The sequence below is a fragment of the Zalophus californianus genome, chromosome 5 (assembly GCF_009762305.2).
Source record: "Zalophus californianus isolate mZalCal1 chromosome 5, mZalCal1.pri.v2, whole genome shotgun sequence".
Classification (NCBI taxonomy): domain Eukaryota; kingdom Metazoa; phylum Chordata; class Mammalia; order Carnivora; family Otariidae; genus Zalophus; species Zalophus californianus.
The window spans coordinates 132,924,245-132,944,034 of NC_045599.1; the positions used below are offsets into that span (position 1 = coordinate 132,924,245).

A 19,790-nucleotide genomic window follows, 5' to 3' on the forward strand; every position below is an offset into this window, starting at 1 on the left:
CATAATGTTCCAATATATGCTTTACCTAGTTTCATTTATTATTAACATATGATATTAGCATAATATATTTTTTAAAATTAATGAATCTCTTTGGATATATTGTTATTAACCGAAGTCCATAGTTTATTCAGATTTCCTTTGTTTGTATCTAATATTTTTTTCTGTTTCAGAATTCCATCCAGGATATCACATTTCATTAAGTAGTCATGTCTTCTTAGGCTTCTCTTGGCAAAGACAGTTTCTCAGGTTTCTTTCACTTTTAATGACCTAGATTGTTTTGGGGAGTACTGGCCAGGTATTTTGTGGGGTGCCCCTCTTTTGGAATCTGATGTTCTTCTCTGATGAGCCTGGGTTTGACTTGGAGGAGACCACGGAGGTGAAGTGCCATTTTCATGATACCATACCAAAGATACTTAATATCAGCTTGATTTAATATTGTTGATACTGACTTTGATCACCTGGCTGAGATAGTATTTTTCAGGTTTCTAAACTTAAAAAGTTAATAATAATAAATAAAATAAAATAAAAATACTTGTTTCTTCCAATTTTTATGCTATACTCTTTGGAAAGAAGTTACTATGTACATCACACACTTATAAAGTAGGAGTATAGTATCTTCCTGCTTGAGGGAAGTTTCTATATAAATTATTTGGAATGCATACCTAAGGGAGATTTCTCTTCTCTTCCTCAATGATGTATTGATTGAATCATTTATTTATATCAATCTAAATTAGTGGATATTTATATTACCCATGCAATTATAATGCAATACTTCAGTTTCTTGCTCAAATTAATCCAGTTTTGGCCATTGAGAGTTTTTTTGTTCTGTGAGCCTTTGACATATCCCTGTCAATGTAATGTGTGTGTTTGTGTGTTTGTTAAGCCCTCCTTTACTTTCTGACCTTGCAAGATGCTCCTGGCTCATCTTGTATGTTTCCTGCTCCAGTCCTAAAATCAGCTATTCCCTCCAAGGAGCCCTGGCTCCTTTAATTGGAAAATTATATTAGAAACCAAGATCTGGGTGCTAGGTGAGTTTATGGTACTGGGTGGCATTGCTGCTAGGCCATCTCAGCTGATAGAACAAAGAATATATGTGTGTGCATACTAACTTGTATATATGCACATATATGTAATTATTTCAATATGTAGCCATGCATAAATATATCAAAGTATATGAGTTTTCATTAATGTCTCCAACTCTAATCCATCACCACATGAATTGTACTGTTCTCCTCCCTTTCTTTATCTGTAAATTCCCACAATAACAGTAAGAAACCTGACTTCCAATATCTGTCATCTATTTACTTAATTGCTCAGTTTCAGTACCCATGTATAGCAGCATGAGAATTGTCAACCTATATCCTCAGGAGACACAACTTTATTTACTAGAATGCAGTGCATGTGTGCAATCCCTTTCCATTTAGTCTTAGAGACTCCACTCACTTCCAGAATTATTTAAGTCAGCACATCTTCCTCCCCCTCCCTGCAATGAAGTTGTTTCAAATATCTGTGGTAAGTTAGATTCTCTTGCCACAGTCTGCCTTCCTTCTTGGAGCTCCATTCCTCCAGAGCCCAACTCCAAAGTGAATTATTCTTATTTGTATACATTATGGTTCACTCTGTGTTGTGAAGATGTGTGGGTTTTGACAAATGCATATCACATAGAATTCACTGCTCAAAAGTTTCTCTTTGTTCACCAATCTATCCCTATACCCCTACCTACCCCCAAACCAAACCACTGGCAACCACTGATCTTTATCCTGTCTTTATAGCTTTGCCTATTCCAAAATATCATATACATAGTTTGAATGAATCTATATGTCGCCTTTTCAGGCTGGATTCTCTCACTTAGCACTATTTATTTGTTTCCTTTTTTTTTTTTTTTGATACTAGTTCATTTCATTTTATCTCTGATAATATTCTATTAAATGAATATTCCACAATTTGTTTATCCAGTCACCTATGTTTTGTACCATTCTCAACCTATCCATACCAATATTGTAAACTGACCAGGCCCTATGATTCTTATGATTAAAAGGCACCCTCAGCAATAACCATCTGGAAACTTTGGGGGGAAAAAAAAGGTTTAGTACTCACAGCTCCTGGAATGCACAAGGAGCACCTGGGGCACAAATGAGGTCCTGGGGGAGGAGGCAAATGTGCATGGAAAGGAAGAGAGTTGGGGGGGGAGCCCTGAGGTTCTGCATTTATTGTGGTTGACAGTGAGAGCCCAGGGTTTCTCAGGTTCACCATTTATTGGTGAGTTTAAAACATAAGATCAGGAATTTAACACTGGTGAAGAGAAAAACAAGCAGCCTAAGTGATCAGTCATCTAAATCAAACATCTCTAAAACAAAGGATCCTCAGAGGATGGTGAGGGGGAATCCTGTTCTTTATCTAGTTATGTGACTGGCAATGTGTTTATTTGAGATAACCATAGTTGCAGTGGATAGTCACACAATTTCGTTACAAAAGAAAAAAAAAAAAAAAGGAGAAAGAGAGAAAGAAAGGAAACCCAACTGCCAGGGCTTACACTACAATTTACTAATCTCCACCCTCCCACCCCCCCGGTTTTTGGAAATTATGAATAAAAATTTTATAAGCATTAATATGAGTTTTTGTATGGACATTATTTTTCAACTAGAGATATACCTACTATGTTTAGCTTTGTAAAAGACTTCCAAATAGTCTTTCAGCGTGCCTGAATCACAGTGTATTCCCATTAACAATGAAAGAGAATTCCTGTTGTTCCACATCCACATCAGTTTTTGAATTAAAACCATTTTGAGTTAATCTGTGTGTAAGATATACATTTTGTATCTAGATTCATTTGAAAATATTTGCATGTGGATGTCCAGCTGTTCCAGCAAAATTTGTTGAGAAAATTATCTTTTCTCCATTGAATTGCCTTTGCCCTGTTATCAAATATTAGTTCACTAAATTTTTGTGGATCGAATTCTCTCTATTCTATTCAGTCGATGTACATGTCTACCCTTTTGCCAAAACCATGCTGTCATGATCAGTGTAAATTTATGGTAAGTTTTGAAATTACCTGCCAGCTTACCTGTTTGTTGTTGATGATAATTTGTCTTCTGCTACCATTTCTACAAGGTAAGGCACTTTAATTCATTGCTGTGTCCTCAGTGCCTAGAACAGTCTTTGCAAATAGCATGATTTTTATCAATTTGTTTAGACAATGAATGGATACATGTCCATAATTCATTTGTACTTCTTTTTAAATACTTATATAAGTCTACCACTTTGTCACTAGTTTTGAAGAATTTTTCTTATATATCAATGTTATTCACTCATTGATATATAAATTTGTTGTCTTTTTTTTCCACCTTTTGTCAGGTATTTAAGAAATTCACCTGATTGTGAGAGGTGTTGAGATTCTTTCCATATCTTCTATACTATAGTAGCATAATTGCTCTTTCTCATTTAAAGCCCTCTCTGCATCTGACTTCCTACATTTTCACGGACTCTATTGTGCTTTGTGAGCTGTTTTGTTTTGTTTTGTTTGTGCTTTTACCCTCAGGTGAAAGTGTTATTGCATGTGCTTGTGTGACAGGATGGTGTGCATTCCCACAGGCTTTAGTATAGCCCAATTTCATGCTGTATATTATGTCATTTTCCCATACCAACTTTAAAATTTTTAATCTAGTTTCTAGTGTTTAAGAACACATTGACTAAAAATGTTACTATTTGTTTATGATACTATCAAATCCTACCTGCCCTCCTATGCCACTAATACCTCATTAGCCAACATTCTTAAGTCCTGAACATGGACAGCTCTCGATTCAGTCGGTTTTTCCATCTCTGACACTAACTAAAATGATATACTTGTAAGGCATATCTCCAAATTAATATACAAAATAGCACCCCATAAATTGTCTCCTTTCCTCCCTGTCTTATTATATTACAGGGGGTGGATATATTGAATAGATATAATATATTGAGGCAAACTCCAAAGGGGGTATCTTTGTAGAAGAGGATTATACAAAAGTTTTGATTCTTTTCATCCCCATTCAGGGAACCAATACTGGGAAAAACTTGCTTCTCTATTTCTTTTTCATTGAAAGTTGTTGGATTTTTCATATATCATAGAGAGTCATCAATTATTTATTTTCCTAATCTAGCTTCGCTACCCTTACAGATTGTGATTATTTTTCTCAGATTCTGGAAATAGGTTGCTTACATGTTTTATATTATATAATTCTATATATTTTATATATGTCTTTATATTCTATTATGAACAATGTTATTATTGTTCTTTTGATAGGACACTGGCAAAACCTGATTCAAGAGCTTCTCTTCTGGTACCAGTCTATCCTGCCAGGTTTCTAATGACCTAAAGCTAAATACTAAAAGCTGAGAGTTCACTTATTTTAACTATTCAGAAATCTTTATACAAAGGTGGCAGCTCATATTTCTTCCATCATTTTCTGTTTTTCTTGAGATCATTGTATAACATTTATTGAGGTAAGAGTAAAATCCCAAATTGCAATGTGACCATAACAATATGAAGTTGCTGAAAAAAATTCATAAATGATTTTAGAGACCTTAAATATATATATTGAATAAACATAACAAATAATAAATTACATATATTCATATGTATGCACACATATATTTATATGATAAATATAAGAATCATCCATTACTATGAAAACAGATATGTTAAAACATATATCCCTAAATAGTTCCTTGATTAGGTAAGACTCATAATTTTAATGTCTATTCAAATTTATAGAATGTGTTCTTTATGTATGTGTCATTTACTTGAGATTTCAGACTTGTCTCTCCGACTGATATTAAAAAAACCCCACAATAGTATGTTGGAATGATCACTGGCCAAGGAATCAAATAATACAAATATCACTTTTGCCCAAGCCATAAAATAATTGGGTAATCAAAACAGCTTTCTCCATCTCTTCCAATCCCCATATATCTTACCTGGAAAAAGATTTAAATTATATGACCATATCCACATTTTTTAAAAAGATAAATAAGTTAATGTATGTGGGAGACTTTGTTGTTTACAAATAGTATAATAAGATACTACAATTAATCACATACAATTGTGTTACATTTCATCTGAGAAACTGAAAAACAAGATTGGAATTTTTAAAGTAGTTTATCTGAGTTTACAGTATAGGGATAAGAAATAATGATATAATTTAAGTTTAGATGTGGATTTTATATGCTGAACATCCTACTTAATTATAACAATGCACATTTTTTGATTCACAAATAGCCAACAGCCATTTTTCTCAAATGCAATTGAAATATAATTATGGGAACAAGGGAATAATAATAAAACAATTTTCAGTTTTTAAAGTTAAGATTCAAGTGAACTCCCTGATTACAAAATCAAAGTTAAAGCAAATTTAAAATATTGTACTTTATAATGCATCTGATGGTATTTATTTATCAACAAAAATATGATTAAAATGCAGAACATTTAAGGCTGATAGAGATAATTAAGCATAGAAAATTTAGTAATCAGCTTGTTGCTACTGAATGAATAAAGGATGGGAAGAGCTTTTAATAAACCCCATGAGATAAGAGCTTGCTAACTGTTTAAAACAAAATGCAATAAAAAACGTTTTATAATGTGTACTTTTGTCTAAGAGCAGAGGAATGTACTGGTGTTAAATTGGCCACAGGAGGGGTATACTAATATTTCCTAAATGTGAAAGAATTACGCCAAGAATTATGAGGAAAATAAAGAATGTATTTAATGAAAGGGATTCAAGTTCAAACAGCCTACAATTTATACCAACCCTGTACTGTTTTACCAACCCTGTGTGTTTTGATTTGAATTTCCTTGATGCCGAGTGATGTTGAGCACTTTTGCATGTGTCAGTTGGCCATTTGGATGTCTTCTTTGGAAAAATGTCTGTTCATGTCTTCTGCCCATTTCTTGATTGGATCATTGGTTCTTTGGGTGTTGAGTTTGATAAGTTTTTTATAGATTTTGGATACTAGCCCTTTATCTGATATGTCATTTGCAATTATTTTTTCCCATTCTGTCGGTTGTCTTTTGGTTTTGTGGACTGTTTCTTTTGCTGTGCAAAAGCTTTTTAACTTGATGAAATCCCAATAGTTCATTTTTCCCCTTGCTTCCCTTGCCTTTGGCAATGTTTCTAGGAAGAAGTTGCTGCGGCTGAGGTCAAAGAGGTTGCTACCTGTGTTCTCCTTTAGGATTTTGATGGACTCATGTCTCACGTTCAGATCTTTGTGTGTGGTGTAAGGAAATGGTCCAGTTTCATTCCTCTGCATGTGGCTGTCCAATTTTCCCAACACCATTTGTTGAAGAGACTATTTATTTCCATTGGACATTCTTTCCTGCTTTGTCAAAGATTAGTTGACCATAGAGTTGAGGGTCCATTTCTGGGCTCTCTATTCTGTTCCATTGATCTATGTGTCTGTTTCTGTGCCAGTACCATACTGTCTTGATGATGACAGCTTTGTAATAGAGCTGGAAGTCCGGAATTGTGATGCCACCAGCTTTGCTTTTCTTTTTCAATATTCCTCTGGCTATTCGGGGTCTCTTCTGGTTCCATACAAATTTTAGGATTATGTTCCATTTCTTTGAAAAAAGTGGATGGTATTTTGATGGGGATTGCATTGAATGTGTAGATTGCTCTAGGTAGCATTGACATCTTCACAATGTTTGTTCTTCCAGTCCATGAGCATGGAATGTTTTTCCATTTCTTTGTGTCTTCTTCAATTTCTTTCATGAGTATTTTATAGTTTTCTGAGTACAGATCCTTTGCCTCTTTGGTTAGATTTGTTCCTAGGTATCTTATGGTTTTGGGTGCAATTGTAAATGGGATTGACTCCTTGATTTGTCTCTCTTCTGTCTTGTTGTTGGTGTATAGAAATGCCACTGATTTCTGTGCATTGATTTTATATCCTGCTACTTTACTGAATTCCTGTGCGAGTTCTAGCAGTTTTGGGGTGGAGGCTTTTGAGTTTTCCACATACAGTATCATATCATGTGCAAAGAGTGAGAGTTTGACTTCCTCTTTGCCGATTTGGGTGCCTTTGATTTTTTGTTGTTGTTGTCTGATTGCTGTGGCTAGGACTTCTAATACTATGTTCAATAGCAGTGGTGAGAGTGGACATCCCTGCCATGTTCCTGACCTTAGGGGAAAAACTCTCAGCTTTTCCCCATTGAGAATGATATTCACTGTAGGTTTTTCATAGATGGCTTTTATGATATTGAGGTATGTACCCTCTAACCCTATACTCTGAAGAGTTTTGATCCAGAAAGGATCTGTACTTTGTCAAATGCTTTTTCTGCATCTATTGAGAGGATCATATGATTCTTGTTCTTTCCTTTGTTAGTGTATTGTATCACGTTGATTGATTTGCGGATGTTGAACCAACCTTGCAGCCCAGGGATAAATCCCACTTGGTCATGGTGAATAATCCTTTCAATGTACTGCTGGATCCTATTGGCTACTATTTTGGTGAGAATTTTTGCATCCATGTTCATCAAGGATATTGGTCTGTAATTCTCCTTTTCGATGGGGTCTTTGTCTGGTTTTGGGATCAAGGTAATGGTGGCCTCATAAAACGAGTTTGGAAGTTTTCCTTCCATTTCTATTTTTGGGGACAGTTTCAGGAGAATAGGTATTAATTCTTCTTTAAATGTTTGGTAGAATTCCCCTGGGAAGCCATCTGACCCTGGGCTTTTGTTTTTTGGGAGATTTTTGATGACTGCTTCAATTTCCTTAGTGGTTATAGGTCTGTTCAGGTTTTCTATTTTTCCTGGTTCAGTTTTGGTAGTTGATACACCTCTAGGAATGCATCCATTTCTTCCAGGTTATCTAATTTGCTGGCATAGAGTTGCTCATAATATGTTCTTTTAATTGTTTGTATTTCTTTGGTGTTGGTTGTGATCTCTCCTCTTTCATTCATGATTTTGTTGATTTGGGTCATTTCTCTTTTCTTCTGGATAAGTCTGGCCAGGGGTTTATCAATCTTGTTAATTCTTTCAAAGAACCAGCTCCTAGTTTTGTTGATCTGTTCTACTGTTCTTTTGGTTTCTAGTTCATTGATTTCTGCTCTGATCTTTATTATTTCTCTTCTCCTGCTGGGTTTAGGCTTTATTTGCTGTTTTTTCTCTAGCTCTTTTAGGTGTAGGTTTAGGTTGTGTATTTGAGACCTTTCTTGTTTCTTGAGAAAGGCTTGTATTGCTATATACTTTCCTCTTAGGACTGCCTTTGCTGTATCCCAAAGCTTTTGAACAGTTGTGTTTTCATTTTCATTGCTTTCCATGATTTTTTTTAAGTCTTTAATTTCCTGGTTGACCCATTCTTTCTTTAGTAGGATGCTCTTTAGCCTCCATGTATTTGAGTTCTTTCCAACTTTCCTCTTATGATTGAGTTCTAGTTTCAAAGCATTGTGGTCTGAAAATATGCAGGGAATAAGCCCAATCTTTTGGTACCGGTTGAGACCTGATTTGTGACCTAGGATGTGATCAATTCTGGAGAATGTTCCATGGGCACTAGAGAAGAATGTGTATCCCATTGCTTTGGGATGGAATGTTCTGAATATATCTGTGAAGTCCATTTGGTCCAGTGTTTCATTTAAAGTCTTTATTTCCTTATTGATCTTTTGCTTAGATGATCTGTCCATTTCAGTGAGGGGGGTGTTAAAGTCCCCCACTATTATTGTATTGTTGTCAATGTGTTTCTTTGCTTTTGTTATTAATTTCCTTATATAATTGGCTGCTCCCATGTTAGGGGCATAGATATTTATAATTGTTAGATCTTGTTGGATAGACCCTTTAAGTAGGATATAGTGTCCTTCTTCATCTCTTATTATGGTCTTTGTTTTAAAATCTAATTTGTCTGGTATAAGGATTGCCACCCCAGCTTTCTTTTGGTGTCCATTAGCATGGTAAATGGTTTTCCACCCCCTCATTTTCAATCTGGGAGTGTCTTTGGGTCTAAAATGAGTCTCTTGCAGACAGCATATTGATGGGTCTTGTTTTTTAATCCAATCTGATAGCCTGTGTCTTTTGATTGGGGCATTTAGCCCATTTACATTCAGGGTAACTATCAAAAGATAGAATTTAGTGCCATTGTATTGCCTGTAAGGTGACTGTTACTGTATATTGTCTGTGTTCCTTTCTGATCTATGCTGCTTTTAGGCTCTCTCTTTGCTTAGAGGACCCTTTTCAATATTTCTTGTAGGGCTGGTTTTGTGTTTGCAAATTGCTTTATTTTTTTATTTTTTTATTTTTTATTTTTGTCCTGGAAGCTTTTTATCTCTCCTTCTGCTTTCAGTGACAGCCTAGCTGGATATAGTATTCTTGGCTGCATATTTTTCTCGTTTAGTGCTCTGAAGATATCATGCCAGTCCTTTCTGGCCTGCCAGGTCTCTGTGGATAGGTCTGTTGCCATCTAATGTTTCTACCATTGTAGGTTACATATCTCTTCTCCCAAGCTACTTTCAGGATTTTCTCTTCGTCTCTGAGACTCGTAAGTTTTACTATTAGATATCAGGGTGTTGTCCTACTTTCATTGATTTTGAGAGGGTTTCTCTGTGCCTCCTGGATTTTGATGCCTGTTTCCTTCCCCACGTTAGGGAAGTTCTCTGCTATAATTTGCTCCAATATACCTTCTGCCCCTCTCTCTCTTTCTTCTTCTTCTGGCATCCCACTGTTTGGTCTTATCGTATCGCTTATCTCTCGAATTCTGCCCTCGTGATCCTGTAGTTGTTTATCTCTCTTTTTCTCAGCCTCTTTATTTTCCATCATTTGGTCTTCTATGTCGCTGATTCTCTCTTCTGCCTCATTTATCCTAGCAGTTAGCGCCCCCATTTTTGATTACACCTCATTAATAGCCTTTTTGATTTCGACTTGGTTAGATTTTAGTTCTTTTATTTCTCCAGAAAGGGTTTCTCTAATAACTTCCACGGTTTTTTCAAGCCCAGCTAGTAACTTTAAAGTCATGATTCTGAACTCTAGGTCCGACATTGTACTAATAACTGTATTGAGTAGGTCCTTGGCAGACGGTACTACCTCTTGTTCTTTTTGCTGAGGTGATTTTTTTCGTCTTGTCATTTTGTCCAGACGAGAATAGGTGAATGACAGAACAAAATGCTAACAGGTTAACAATGTGCCCAGCAAATATACTCTATACAAATCAGAAAAGTCTGAAACCAGGGGAAAAGAAAGGGAAAGAAAGAAAAAAGAAAGAGAAAAAAAGAAGAAGAAAAAGATAAAAACAAACAAAAACAGAACAAAACAAAAAAAAAAACCAGAATATGATCAAATATGATCAGGCTAGTGCATAGATCAGTGCCACACACTAGATTTTGGGCATATTTTGGTCTGTTAGAAGAAAGTGTCTCCTAAAATTTTAAAAGAAGAAAGACTTATATATGTACAAAATAAGGGTTGATACAATGAAGGGATGGAAGGTGACTGTAAAGATGAAAATTATAGAAGATTTTATAAAAGGAATTAATAAGATAAGAAGTTGTTTGAAAAAAGAAAGAGGAAGATTTAAAAAAAAGAAAAGAAAAAAAAGGGAGAGAATGTGATCAGGCAGGAGACTAGAACAAAGCCATACACTAGTGATTTAGGGTATATTTTGATCTGTCAGAAGAAACTGTATCTCAAAATTTTAAAGAGAGAACAACTTATATATGTATGTCAAAAATAAGGGTAACTACTCTGAAGGGATAAAATATGACTCTAAAAATGAAAAATATATTTTTTTTAAAAAAGGGATTGATAAGATGTTGGTTGAAAAAGGGAAAGAGAAAAATTCAAAATAATAGTTAAAAAATTAACTTTGAAAAACTAATGAATCATGGTAAAAAAGCCATGAATTCTATGTGCAGTATTCCCCTAGCGCTGGAGTTCCCCCGTTCTCCTTGATCGGTAAACTTGGTCTTGGCTAGCTGGCTGTTTGTGCTGACCTTCTGGGGGAGGGGCCTGTTGCCATGGTTCCCAAATGTCTTTGCCGGAGGCGGAATTGCCCCGCCCTTGCCGGTCCAGGCTAAGCAATCTGCTCGGGTTTGCTCTTGGGAGCTTTTGTTCCCTGCAAGCTCTCGGTGCAGCTTTGGAGGACCAGAGTGAAAATGGCGGCCTCCCAATCTCTGTCCCGGAGGAGCTGAGAACTCGGGGCCCCGCTCCTCAGTGCACCCCCAGAGAAAAGCAGTCGGTCACTCCCGTCTCCCCAGTCTCTGGCCGCAGTCCGTGCTCACCCAGCCTGTGACTGAGCCTTTCTATCTCTGGCTCCCGACCCCGTGTGGAGTCTCCAAATCCAGCAGATCCCTGCGATGCGCTCCCGCGCCGCTCCTCCTGGGGTAGGAAGGGGAGTCTCCTCAGATCTGCCGCTTGTTGGGTCCCTGCTGGAGGAGCAGTGGCCCAACTGTGTCGCCGATCACAGTTTATGGCCACCCTGAGCTGAGAGCCCACGCCTCAGCTCTGTCTCTGCAGCCAGCTAACCTGCTCTGATACCCTGGAGCTCTGATGCACTCAGGCAACCCCGGTCTTTCTGTGACCCCGAGGGTCCTGAGACCACACTGTCCCACGAGGGTTCCACCCCTGCTTAGCCACTGGAGCGACGTCCTTCAGCGGAGCCAACTTCTAAAAGTTCCGATTTTGTGCTGCGCTGCTCTAGCACTTGCTAGAAGCGCTGGCGGAGGCCCCCTCCCCCGCCATCTATCCTCCCGAATCTCGCCTCCGATTCACTTCTCCGCACGTCCTACCTTCCAGTAAGTGGTCGCTTCTCTGTTCAGAGAGTTGTTGCTACTCTCTTCTTCGATCTCCTGTTGAGTTCGTAGATGTTCAGAATGGTTTGATCCCTATTCAGCTGAATTCCTGAGACCAGATGAAATCCAGGTCTCCTACTCCACCATCTTGCTCCTCCCCCTATGCAATGGACTATTAAGTCAATCTCATTTGTGATCTCAGACTCAAGTTGAGGATTATCTATTTAAGCATGAGTCAATTAATTTTATAAATACATATTAAGTACCTACTGTTTATCAATAACTATCTTACGCAGAACACAGTGATTTACAAATAACCCACTACCATACAAGTTACACCACAACTAGAGGAAACAGTCAATAAACATATAATCCACTATATGAAAGACATCATTAAAATCATGGTAAACAATTTGTAGTAAATAAATGGATGGTATGAAAGAAATCAATAGAAACCAAAATAGGATACGCTGTTTTTGAAAAAGTTGTTATGGAAGACTCTGCAAGAAAGCAGAATATGATAGAGAGACTGACTGAAAATAATGAAATGGGAGATGGCTCTGGATGAACCAAGTAAGACTGTACCAGGTTAGATTGTGAATAAAGACCCTAAATTGGGCAAGTGCTTAGAGCATGTGAAGGAGGCCCCAGGTGGGTGCATATGGAGCAACATTACTTAGCAGCAGTACAATTAATATCAGAAGCATTGACATCAGTCCAACAGAATTGAAATCCTGGATGCCTTCCACCTTCCCCATTGGTGCCTACCACCTTGTGATATTAATAGGTTACTTCAACAAGCAAAGCCTCAGCCCTCAGCTTACTCTTTGTCTAATGTTTTCATACCTTCCTTGTAGCATTTCTGTGATGGGAGTCAAAGAAACAGTGCTTGAAAAAAAGACTCAGAATAGTGTCTAGAACATAGAATGTTAAGTTAGAATAAATGCTGGTTGCCAGCCTTACAGATGAAGTGGAGTCCAATGCCAGGACGTACCTGAATTTAATTCTCAATTCTCCTGTCTCTACTTACATAAACTTGGGCAAGTCATTTAACCTCTCTGTGCCTCAGTTTTCCTTATCATAATATGAGGGATTATAGAAGAACCCATTTTAAAGAGTTGTCATAAGTATATAAATTAAATTAAATTAGATTAATAGGACAGTGAATCATGTTGCTTCCTACGACTAATAGCAGAAATGTTTTCAGTAGTAGCAGAATAAAAGTGACCACAAATAAGAAAAAAACTTGATTCTTCATTTTTCTAATAGATCATCTTTTCTCTGCTATAAGCAACACTCCCCAGAATGGCACAATAATCTACTCCGTTCACAAACTAACAATCTAAAAGTTATATTTTAGTTGTCTTTTTTGGCACTTTCCATAATTAATACATGAGAAGGTAGTATCTACTCTTCTTGATATGTTACTATGTGGATTATATTCACATCTTAGGTCCTGAGACCTAAGAAGTGGATCCTGAGGTGAGGATTTATATGCAAGTGATGGAGTTAATAAATTGTTTCCAGGTCAGGAAGTGAGAGGGAGCATGGGAAAGCAGTACAGAAAGAAGAATCCAAATAGGGTGTGATTTTGAAGTTCCAGCCTTAGCATAATTTTGTAGGGGAACTATGGGATGAAATAAAGTGTGAATTTCCATACCTCTGCACCTGTTAGACAACGGCTCAGGGATTTCATGGGAGATGAATGTAAACTTGTAGGCACTTTAGGCCCCCTGTGCATGTGAGCAAAATGGTTCCAAGTAGCCAAGGGAAGTCCTCCAAAGAGAGTTGCAGGTGCAGGCCTTTAGAGGCAAAAGCATGCAGAAATTGTAGTGCACGCAATGTATGTGCATGTGTGTGTGTGCATATTAAAGAATGAAAGATAACTTGACCACAGTATCGGTGTCCAACAAAAACCACTTCTCTATATGCCCTGGCCATCTCTTTCTTGACTAGAGAGATAGACTCTAACTGAGCTCCCTCCTTAACCGGATTTCTTGCCTATCCTCCAACTATTTCCCACTCTGCAGTCAAGTTGATCTTTTCTAAACATTTCGTGTTAAACTCTTCCAACTGATTTCCATTGCACTGAAAATGAATGCAATTTTTTTTACTCCAGCTCACAAAGACCTGCAGGATCCTGGCCTCTGCCTAAGTCTCTGGCTCCATCTAATACAACTGGATTTTTCTGCTTAACGGCTTATATTCCACCCAAAATGGGCATCAGAGTAATAACAGACCACAGGAAATGAAGAATGCTCTCCAATTTCTCTTGCAAGAGTGGTCAGTAAGGATGATGGTCAAAAGAGATCTCCCAGTGGGGAAAAAACAGATGACCAGGGTGGTCAGATAAGGAATTTGTTGTATTTTATCAAAGTGAGACACCAGCTGTCCTTGAAATTCTCTGGCTACTTGTTTCCCACTGCACCAACACTGTTCAACAAAATGCAGGGCATGTTCTGAGCCAGTGGCCACTACAGGGTACTTTGCCATTGCACTTTTTCCAGGCCCTTTTTGACACTGTAGTTTTCTGGTATTTATTTCAGAGTTTTACATCTGTTGTGGTTAAATTTACCAATTTCCTGTAATTTACAGGATTATGAATAGCCACATAAAGTCTTGCTAAAAGATAAGTAGCCTTACTTGAGATTTCAGAGTCAAAAAGTAATGTGATTTTGATTTCTCTCATTTCAGAGTGTGGATTTGTGACCATATATGTGTATTTTGTGAAGTAAGATGTTTTTTAAATAACGGGTATGGAAATCAGAGTACATATGGACTGGATAGAGCCAATAGCTCTGGACCATAGCAAGCATCCATACTATTATCTGCCAATCACCATTGTCTATATGGTTATAATAGAAGCAACCATGGTTGATGATGATGATGATGATGATATTAACATGTTGAAAATTTGAATGCTAGCACTATATTAACCTCTTTACATATATTATCTTTTATGTTTTGTAAAACATACTGTTTAAGGCTGTGTGTCAAATACTTACTACCTGTACATTTGTCAAATTACTTAAACTCTTAAATGACTTAAATTCTTCACACCTCAGTTTTCTTTTTTTTTTAAGATTTTATTTATTTATTTGACAGAGAGAGATAGCAAGAGCAGGAACACAAGCAGGGGGAGTGGGAGAGGGAGAAGCAGGCTTCCTGCAGAGCAGGGAGCCTGATGCGGGGCTCGATCCCAGGACCCTGGGATCATGACCTGAGCTGAAGGCAGACGCTTAATGACTGAGCCACCCAGGCGCCCCTCACCTCAGTTTTCTTATAGCTATATGCTGTTAAATAAAATAAAGTCCTTATGATACAAATAACTATTACTTTGTATTGATTAGAGTTCAAAATAAAGTGAATAACAATACCTTGTAGGTCAGATACTAATTATTCTCCTTTTATAAGAAGAAGTAGTTGAGACCGAGTAAATATCCCCAAATCACACAGATAGTAAGGGATAAAGCCAAGCTAGAGGCATGTTTTTGACCTTTATGCCTTGATAACAACTGACTCTAGAGATGTATGGTCCAGTGTTAAGCATCTGGCCTAAGCCAGGTAAATTAGAGTCCATTCCCATAATTTTTCAGACTCAAATTAGAAAATACTATCAGTTGTTTTCTGGCTTGGAAGATGTTAAATCTGAACTTTATATATTCCTCTATTCCATCAGGTTGAGGAGGCTTAGCTGAAAGCAAGAGAGGAGAGAGGAGTGAGCGAGAGAGAATAGTACTAAAGTACCCAAGCCCCTGATTCTTGTTTTCATGAGCACAAAAGGCCCAGTTGCTTCTTTGCTCCTTTCATTCCTTCCTTTCCACACTTAATTTGATTTGATAATCCAATGAATTCTTCTTTTGCCTATCCTAGTTTGATGGGTTTCAACTGCTTACCAAAATCATTACCAGCAGCAGCATTATTAATATTTCATATCTTCTGAATAAAATGTTTCACAAATAAAACCAATTTGTTAATAAATAAAATTAATTCTGAAATACCAAATGAACTATCATTTTTTTTAACCTCAAGAAGAATCAACTTACTATCTCAACCAAGAGATATTGTTTGTTGCAAAATTCTCGATCAAATTATCCCCTAGCGGAGACCCCCATATCTAATTTTGCCATACCAGTTTGTGTGCTCCTTTTTCCTATTATTTTAGGAAATAAATATGTGTTGTTATTTTTAATGATCAGGTAATATGTTTCCATTTAGAGCATGCTCTCTTCAGACTCTAATAAATTTGAGTAACTTATTCAACAGATTGTTAGAAAAAGTATAGTTATCAATTATAAAGGATCAATATAGTACAGTGCTAGGTATTGAAAGACACAATCCAAAGTACATTTGGTATAATTTAATTTGCCTTGAAGGCACATCTTATCCTGTTACAGAAGAACAAGGAAGAAGAAGAGGGGAAATAGGACAAGGAGAAGAAACATTGTAAAAGATAAACTGTGCGCAGAAAAGTGTTATTTAAAATATAGAAGCTCATATATATGTATATATTAATAAATAATTCATTTTATTGGTCTTAAAGACTTTAGGAACACTCAGTATAATCTTTGGTATATTGTAGGGCTTAATTTTTTTCAAATACTTAGTATTTTAAATTACAAATACATTCTCATTTATATGCCGCAATACAGTGATATTAAAGTCAGCTGTGAATTTCCTGTTTATTTCTGCTACATGTATCTCCTTACCTAGCCCTGTGATATGTGACGTTTTAATGATAGTTCACTGATGTAACACGGAAAAATAATGCATAAATAATATATTATTTATAAAAATTTTATAACATTTAGAAAAGTTTTATAGTTTACAGGTTATGTGAAAATGAAACACAAACCTAATAAACCATTTTTCTCCCTCTACTCCTCAGGGGAATTAGACAGTATATTGAATTTGACATCCTGCTGAAGTTGCTTATAATGAGGACTTACTACTGCCTATCACTATTCATCTGGACCTGTATGTTTCATACAGTTGATGCTATCCCACTACAAGAAAAAGCTAATAGTGATTTACCAAGCAAAATGGTAGTGGATCTGACAAAAGAAGATGGTAAAATGTTACATCGCACCAAGCGTGGCTGGATGTGGAATCAGTTCTTCTTGTTGGAAGAGTACACAGGTACAGATACACAGTATGTTGGCAAGGTAAGAATTTTCATATGATAAATCCAGAAGCAATTAGAAAGTGATAGCAATTTAGTTATTTTTATAGCAACTCCCTGTGCTGATTGTTTAAAATAATGATTATTTAAAAATATTTGACTAATTATGATGTGCAAAGGCATAATATTGCAAATGTTGGCAGTAGGGTAGAATGGGGAATGTGATTTATTCAGGTAGCTAAATGCAGGTCAGTATTCATAGCAAGCCTCAAAATAAAATGTCATCTGTGGACTTGATTCATTATTAATCAGCTACACATGACTTAATTTTATGTGTGTGCATCTAAAAGATTTTAAAAACATCATTTGAAATTTAACATCATGTATAAATAATAACTGAGTGTGCTACGTGAGGCAAAAAAAATACAATAATATGTCAAAAATTATATTGGTCTCTACTAATAAACAATTTATCATGATTTGAATAGTTTGCTGTGTATGTGAATAAGTACAAATATTTCTATCTAGATGGTCTGTTTCTTAGTATCAGTCAAAGTGAACTACTTCCTGCCTGTAAGCCAGACCAAAGGATTCTAGAAGGAGAAAGAAAACAGAAGTAGAAAGAAGACAGTACCTTTAGGGTGGTTCAAACCATCCAACAGCAGCAACAGGTGCTCATTAGCAGTCTGGAACAAATGGCAATAGAGACTATGTAACTCCCCCTTCTTATATTCAACTTTGAGAAAACAGATTCATACCTTTGTCTTCCTGTTTCTTCTCTGTCTCAAAATAGATGATGTGATCTTTCCAATGTCCAGAATTTTCTATTATCTATCTTCCCCTTACCAGCCTCATTCATACCATTCTACATATGGGACAATTCCTTTGTCCACTGCATTATGCCATATATGTGCCTAATGCTGAGCTAATTTCAAATTCTAAGAATAAAACAAAATAAACAATGATGAATACTAACACTGCCCATAAATCATATATATCATTTTCTTTATTCTTTGCACATGACTCTAGAAGTGATTGTGATGGTCTGAGTATTTTTTGACTTACTGGCGACACAAAGTAGATAAGATAGAATAGGCCAAAAATAAAAATATAAAAAGTACCTGATATCACAAAAGTCATGCCTATTGCTTTTAAACCAGAAATACATTTATTCTGTGAAATTGCCAAAATCTTGATCTAATTTTTTTCATTTTGTGTGTGTCACAGTGTATTTTTTTCAAATGTAGCTTCTTTTATCGGAAGCCTATTATTTTCTCTTCTTTTGATATCTCTCTCCCCTGGTTCCATAGGTCATACTCATTTTGCCCCATACAGTTCACTTGCTGATTCCTTTTTCCCTCTTATTTCTCCTCAGATTAGTCATAGGGCATCCCCCTGCATCCCTCATTTAACATCACTTTCCACACTATAGTTAATAACTAACATCAGGATATTTCAAGTTCAACTGACAAATGTTTGTGTCTAAGGACTTGAAATTGCCTTATGATTCTTTTTCTAAGGCAGTGTATAAAGGGCACATCCAGTTCACGAGGTCTCACAGAGCGCTTCATCCTTGGATGCAGATCCATCCTTGGATCCTGTTAGATGCAGAGGAATAGCCACAGACAGAGATACTCAAATGCAAGGCGATGAAGGCTCTACTACAAGCATTTATTCTTAGCTGTAAACAAAAATGCTTCCTTCTAAAAACTGAATGTGCATTGATTAACAGACACCATTATTGCACTGACATTTTAAAATATACACTAAGCTTTAGATCTTTTTTACCATCCTGCTTATTTTTAATTAGTTCAATAATCTGTCAAAAATAGTTCCTAAATATGTGCATAGTTTTATTTAATTAGTCTTCATAAAATATTTTAGAACTTGTCTTTGGAAAATAACCTTTTTTTTTAACCCATGGACAAGTTGAGGTGTTCGATTTTTGTGCCTATTTATTCTTGTCAATCAGATTCTGAACCAAAAGTGCAAACCCATTATAATAATCAGAATTTTTGTCAAATGAAGATAATCAAACCAAAACTGTGTCAACTATTTTCAAATTACACTTGGAAAGCAACATGTATATGAAAGAGAAACTTCAACAAAATCAAACACGTGTACTTCTTTTTGAAAAAAAAATGATTTCTCTGTTTTGTAGTAAGGCCTTGTCTTAGATGGGCCATGCACCATATATTTAGTTCACAGAGAAAGTGGTCTTCCAACTACTTCTTACTATTAAGTCCTTAAGGGTCTATTAACTCTCCTAACCTGTTCTTCTACCTTATTATGCATTTGCATATGCAGAGACCAACTAGGCCTTTACACCTCAACTTGGTCAAACATACGAGTTCTCGTGAGGGTTTAACTTTCTGAACGCCAAAGAAATTGTTTTCTTTTCGACCACACTGTTCTGTTTGCCTTGTCTTCTAGGATCCACTGCATTGGCGACCTTTGTGTGATGTAATGACTTAACCATATTTACCATGCACCATGATTCAAAGAGAATAGGTAGTTTCTAATGTAAAGAGATTTTCATATTTTTTCTTAGTTTTACAGAAGGTTTGTATTGTAGACAATGTTAAGACCTCTTTTAATATATAGGTGATATAAAATTGTATAAAGTTGGAAGGATATATAATCCTTGGATGTAAAGTTTAGGGTTTGATTCTGAATTTAAAGGAAGAAGTTTTAAAACAAATAATAAAGTAGTAGCAGCAAGATTTAATAAAATATACTTGTACATGCAATTAAACATGAAACTTACAAGGGTCAGTCCCGATTGTTCCATGCAGTAATTGTGCAGAACTTAGAAGTTAATTAAACTTTCCAAACCTCAAATTCTTGTTAGGTTAAATTGTCACTAAGATTTCCTTAACTCCAAAATTCTGATGTATTCTAGAATTGTGGATGCGACTGCATT

The 19,790-nt window shown here is 36.2% G+C and overlaps 1 protein-coding gene across 1 annotated transcript in view; it reads left to right on the plus strand.

Annotated features, from left to right (window-relative positions):
* Positions 1–19,790, plus strand: part of CDH9 (cadherin 9) — a 138,299-nt gene that overhangs the window by 38,607 nt on the left and 79,902 nt on the right. The window contains exon 2 of the mRNA XM_027605879.1: positions 16,634–16,910. Within this exon, the coding sequence (XP_027461680.1) occupies positions 16,683–16,910 (228 nt within the window). The 5' untranslated portion in view covers positions 16,634–16,682. The remainder of the gene's footprint in view (positions 1–16,633; positions 16,911–19,790) is intronic.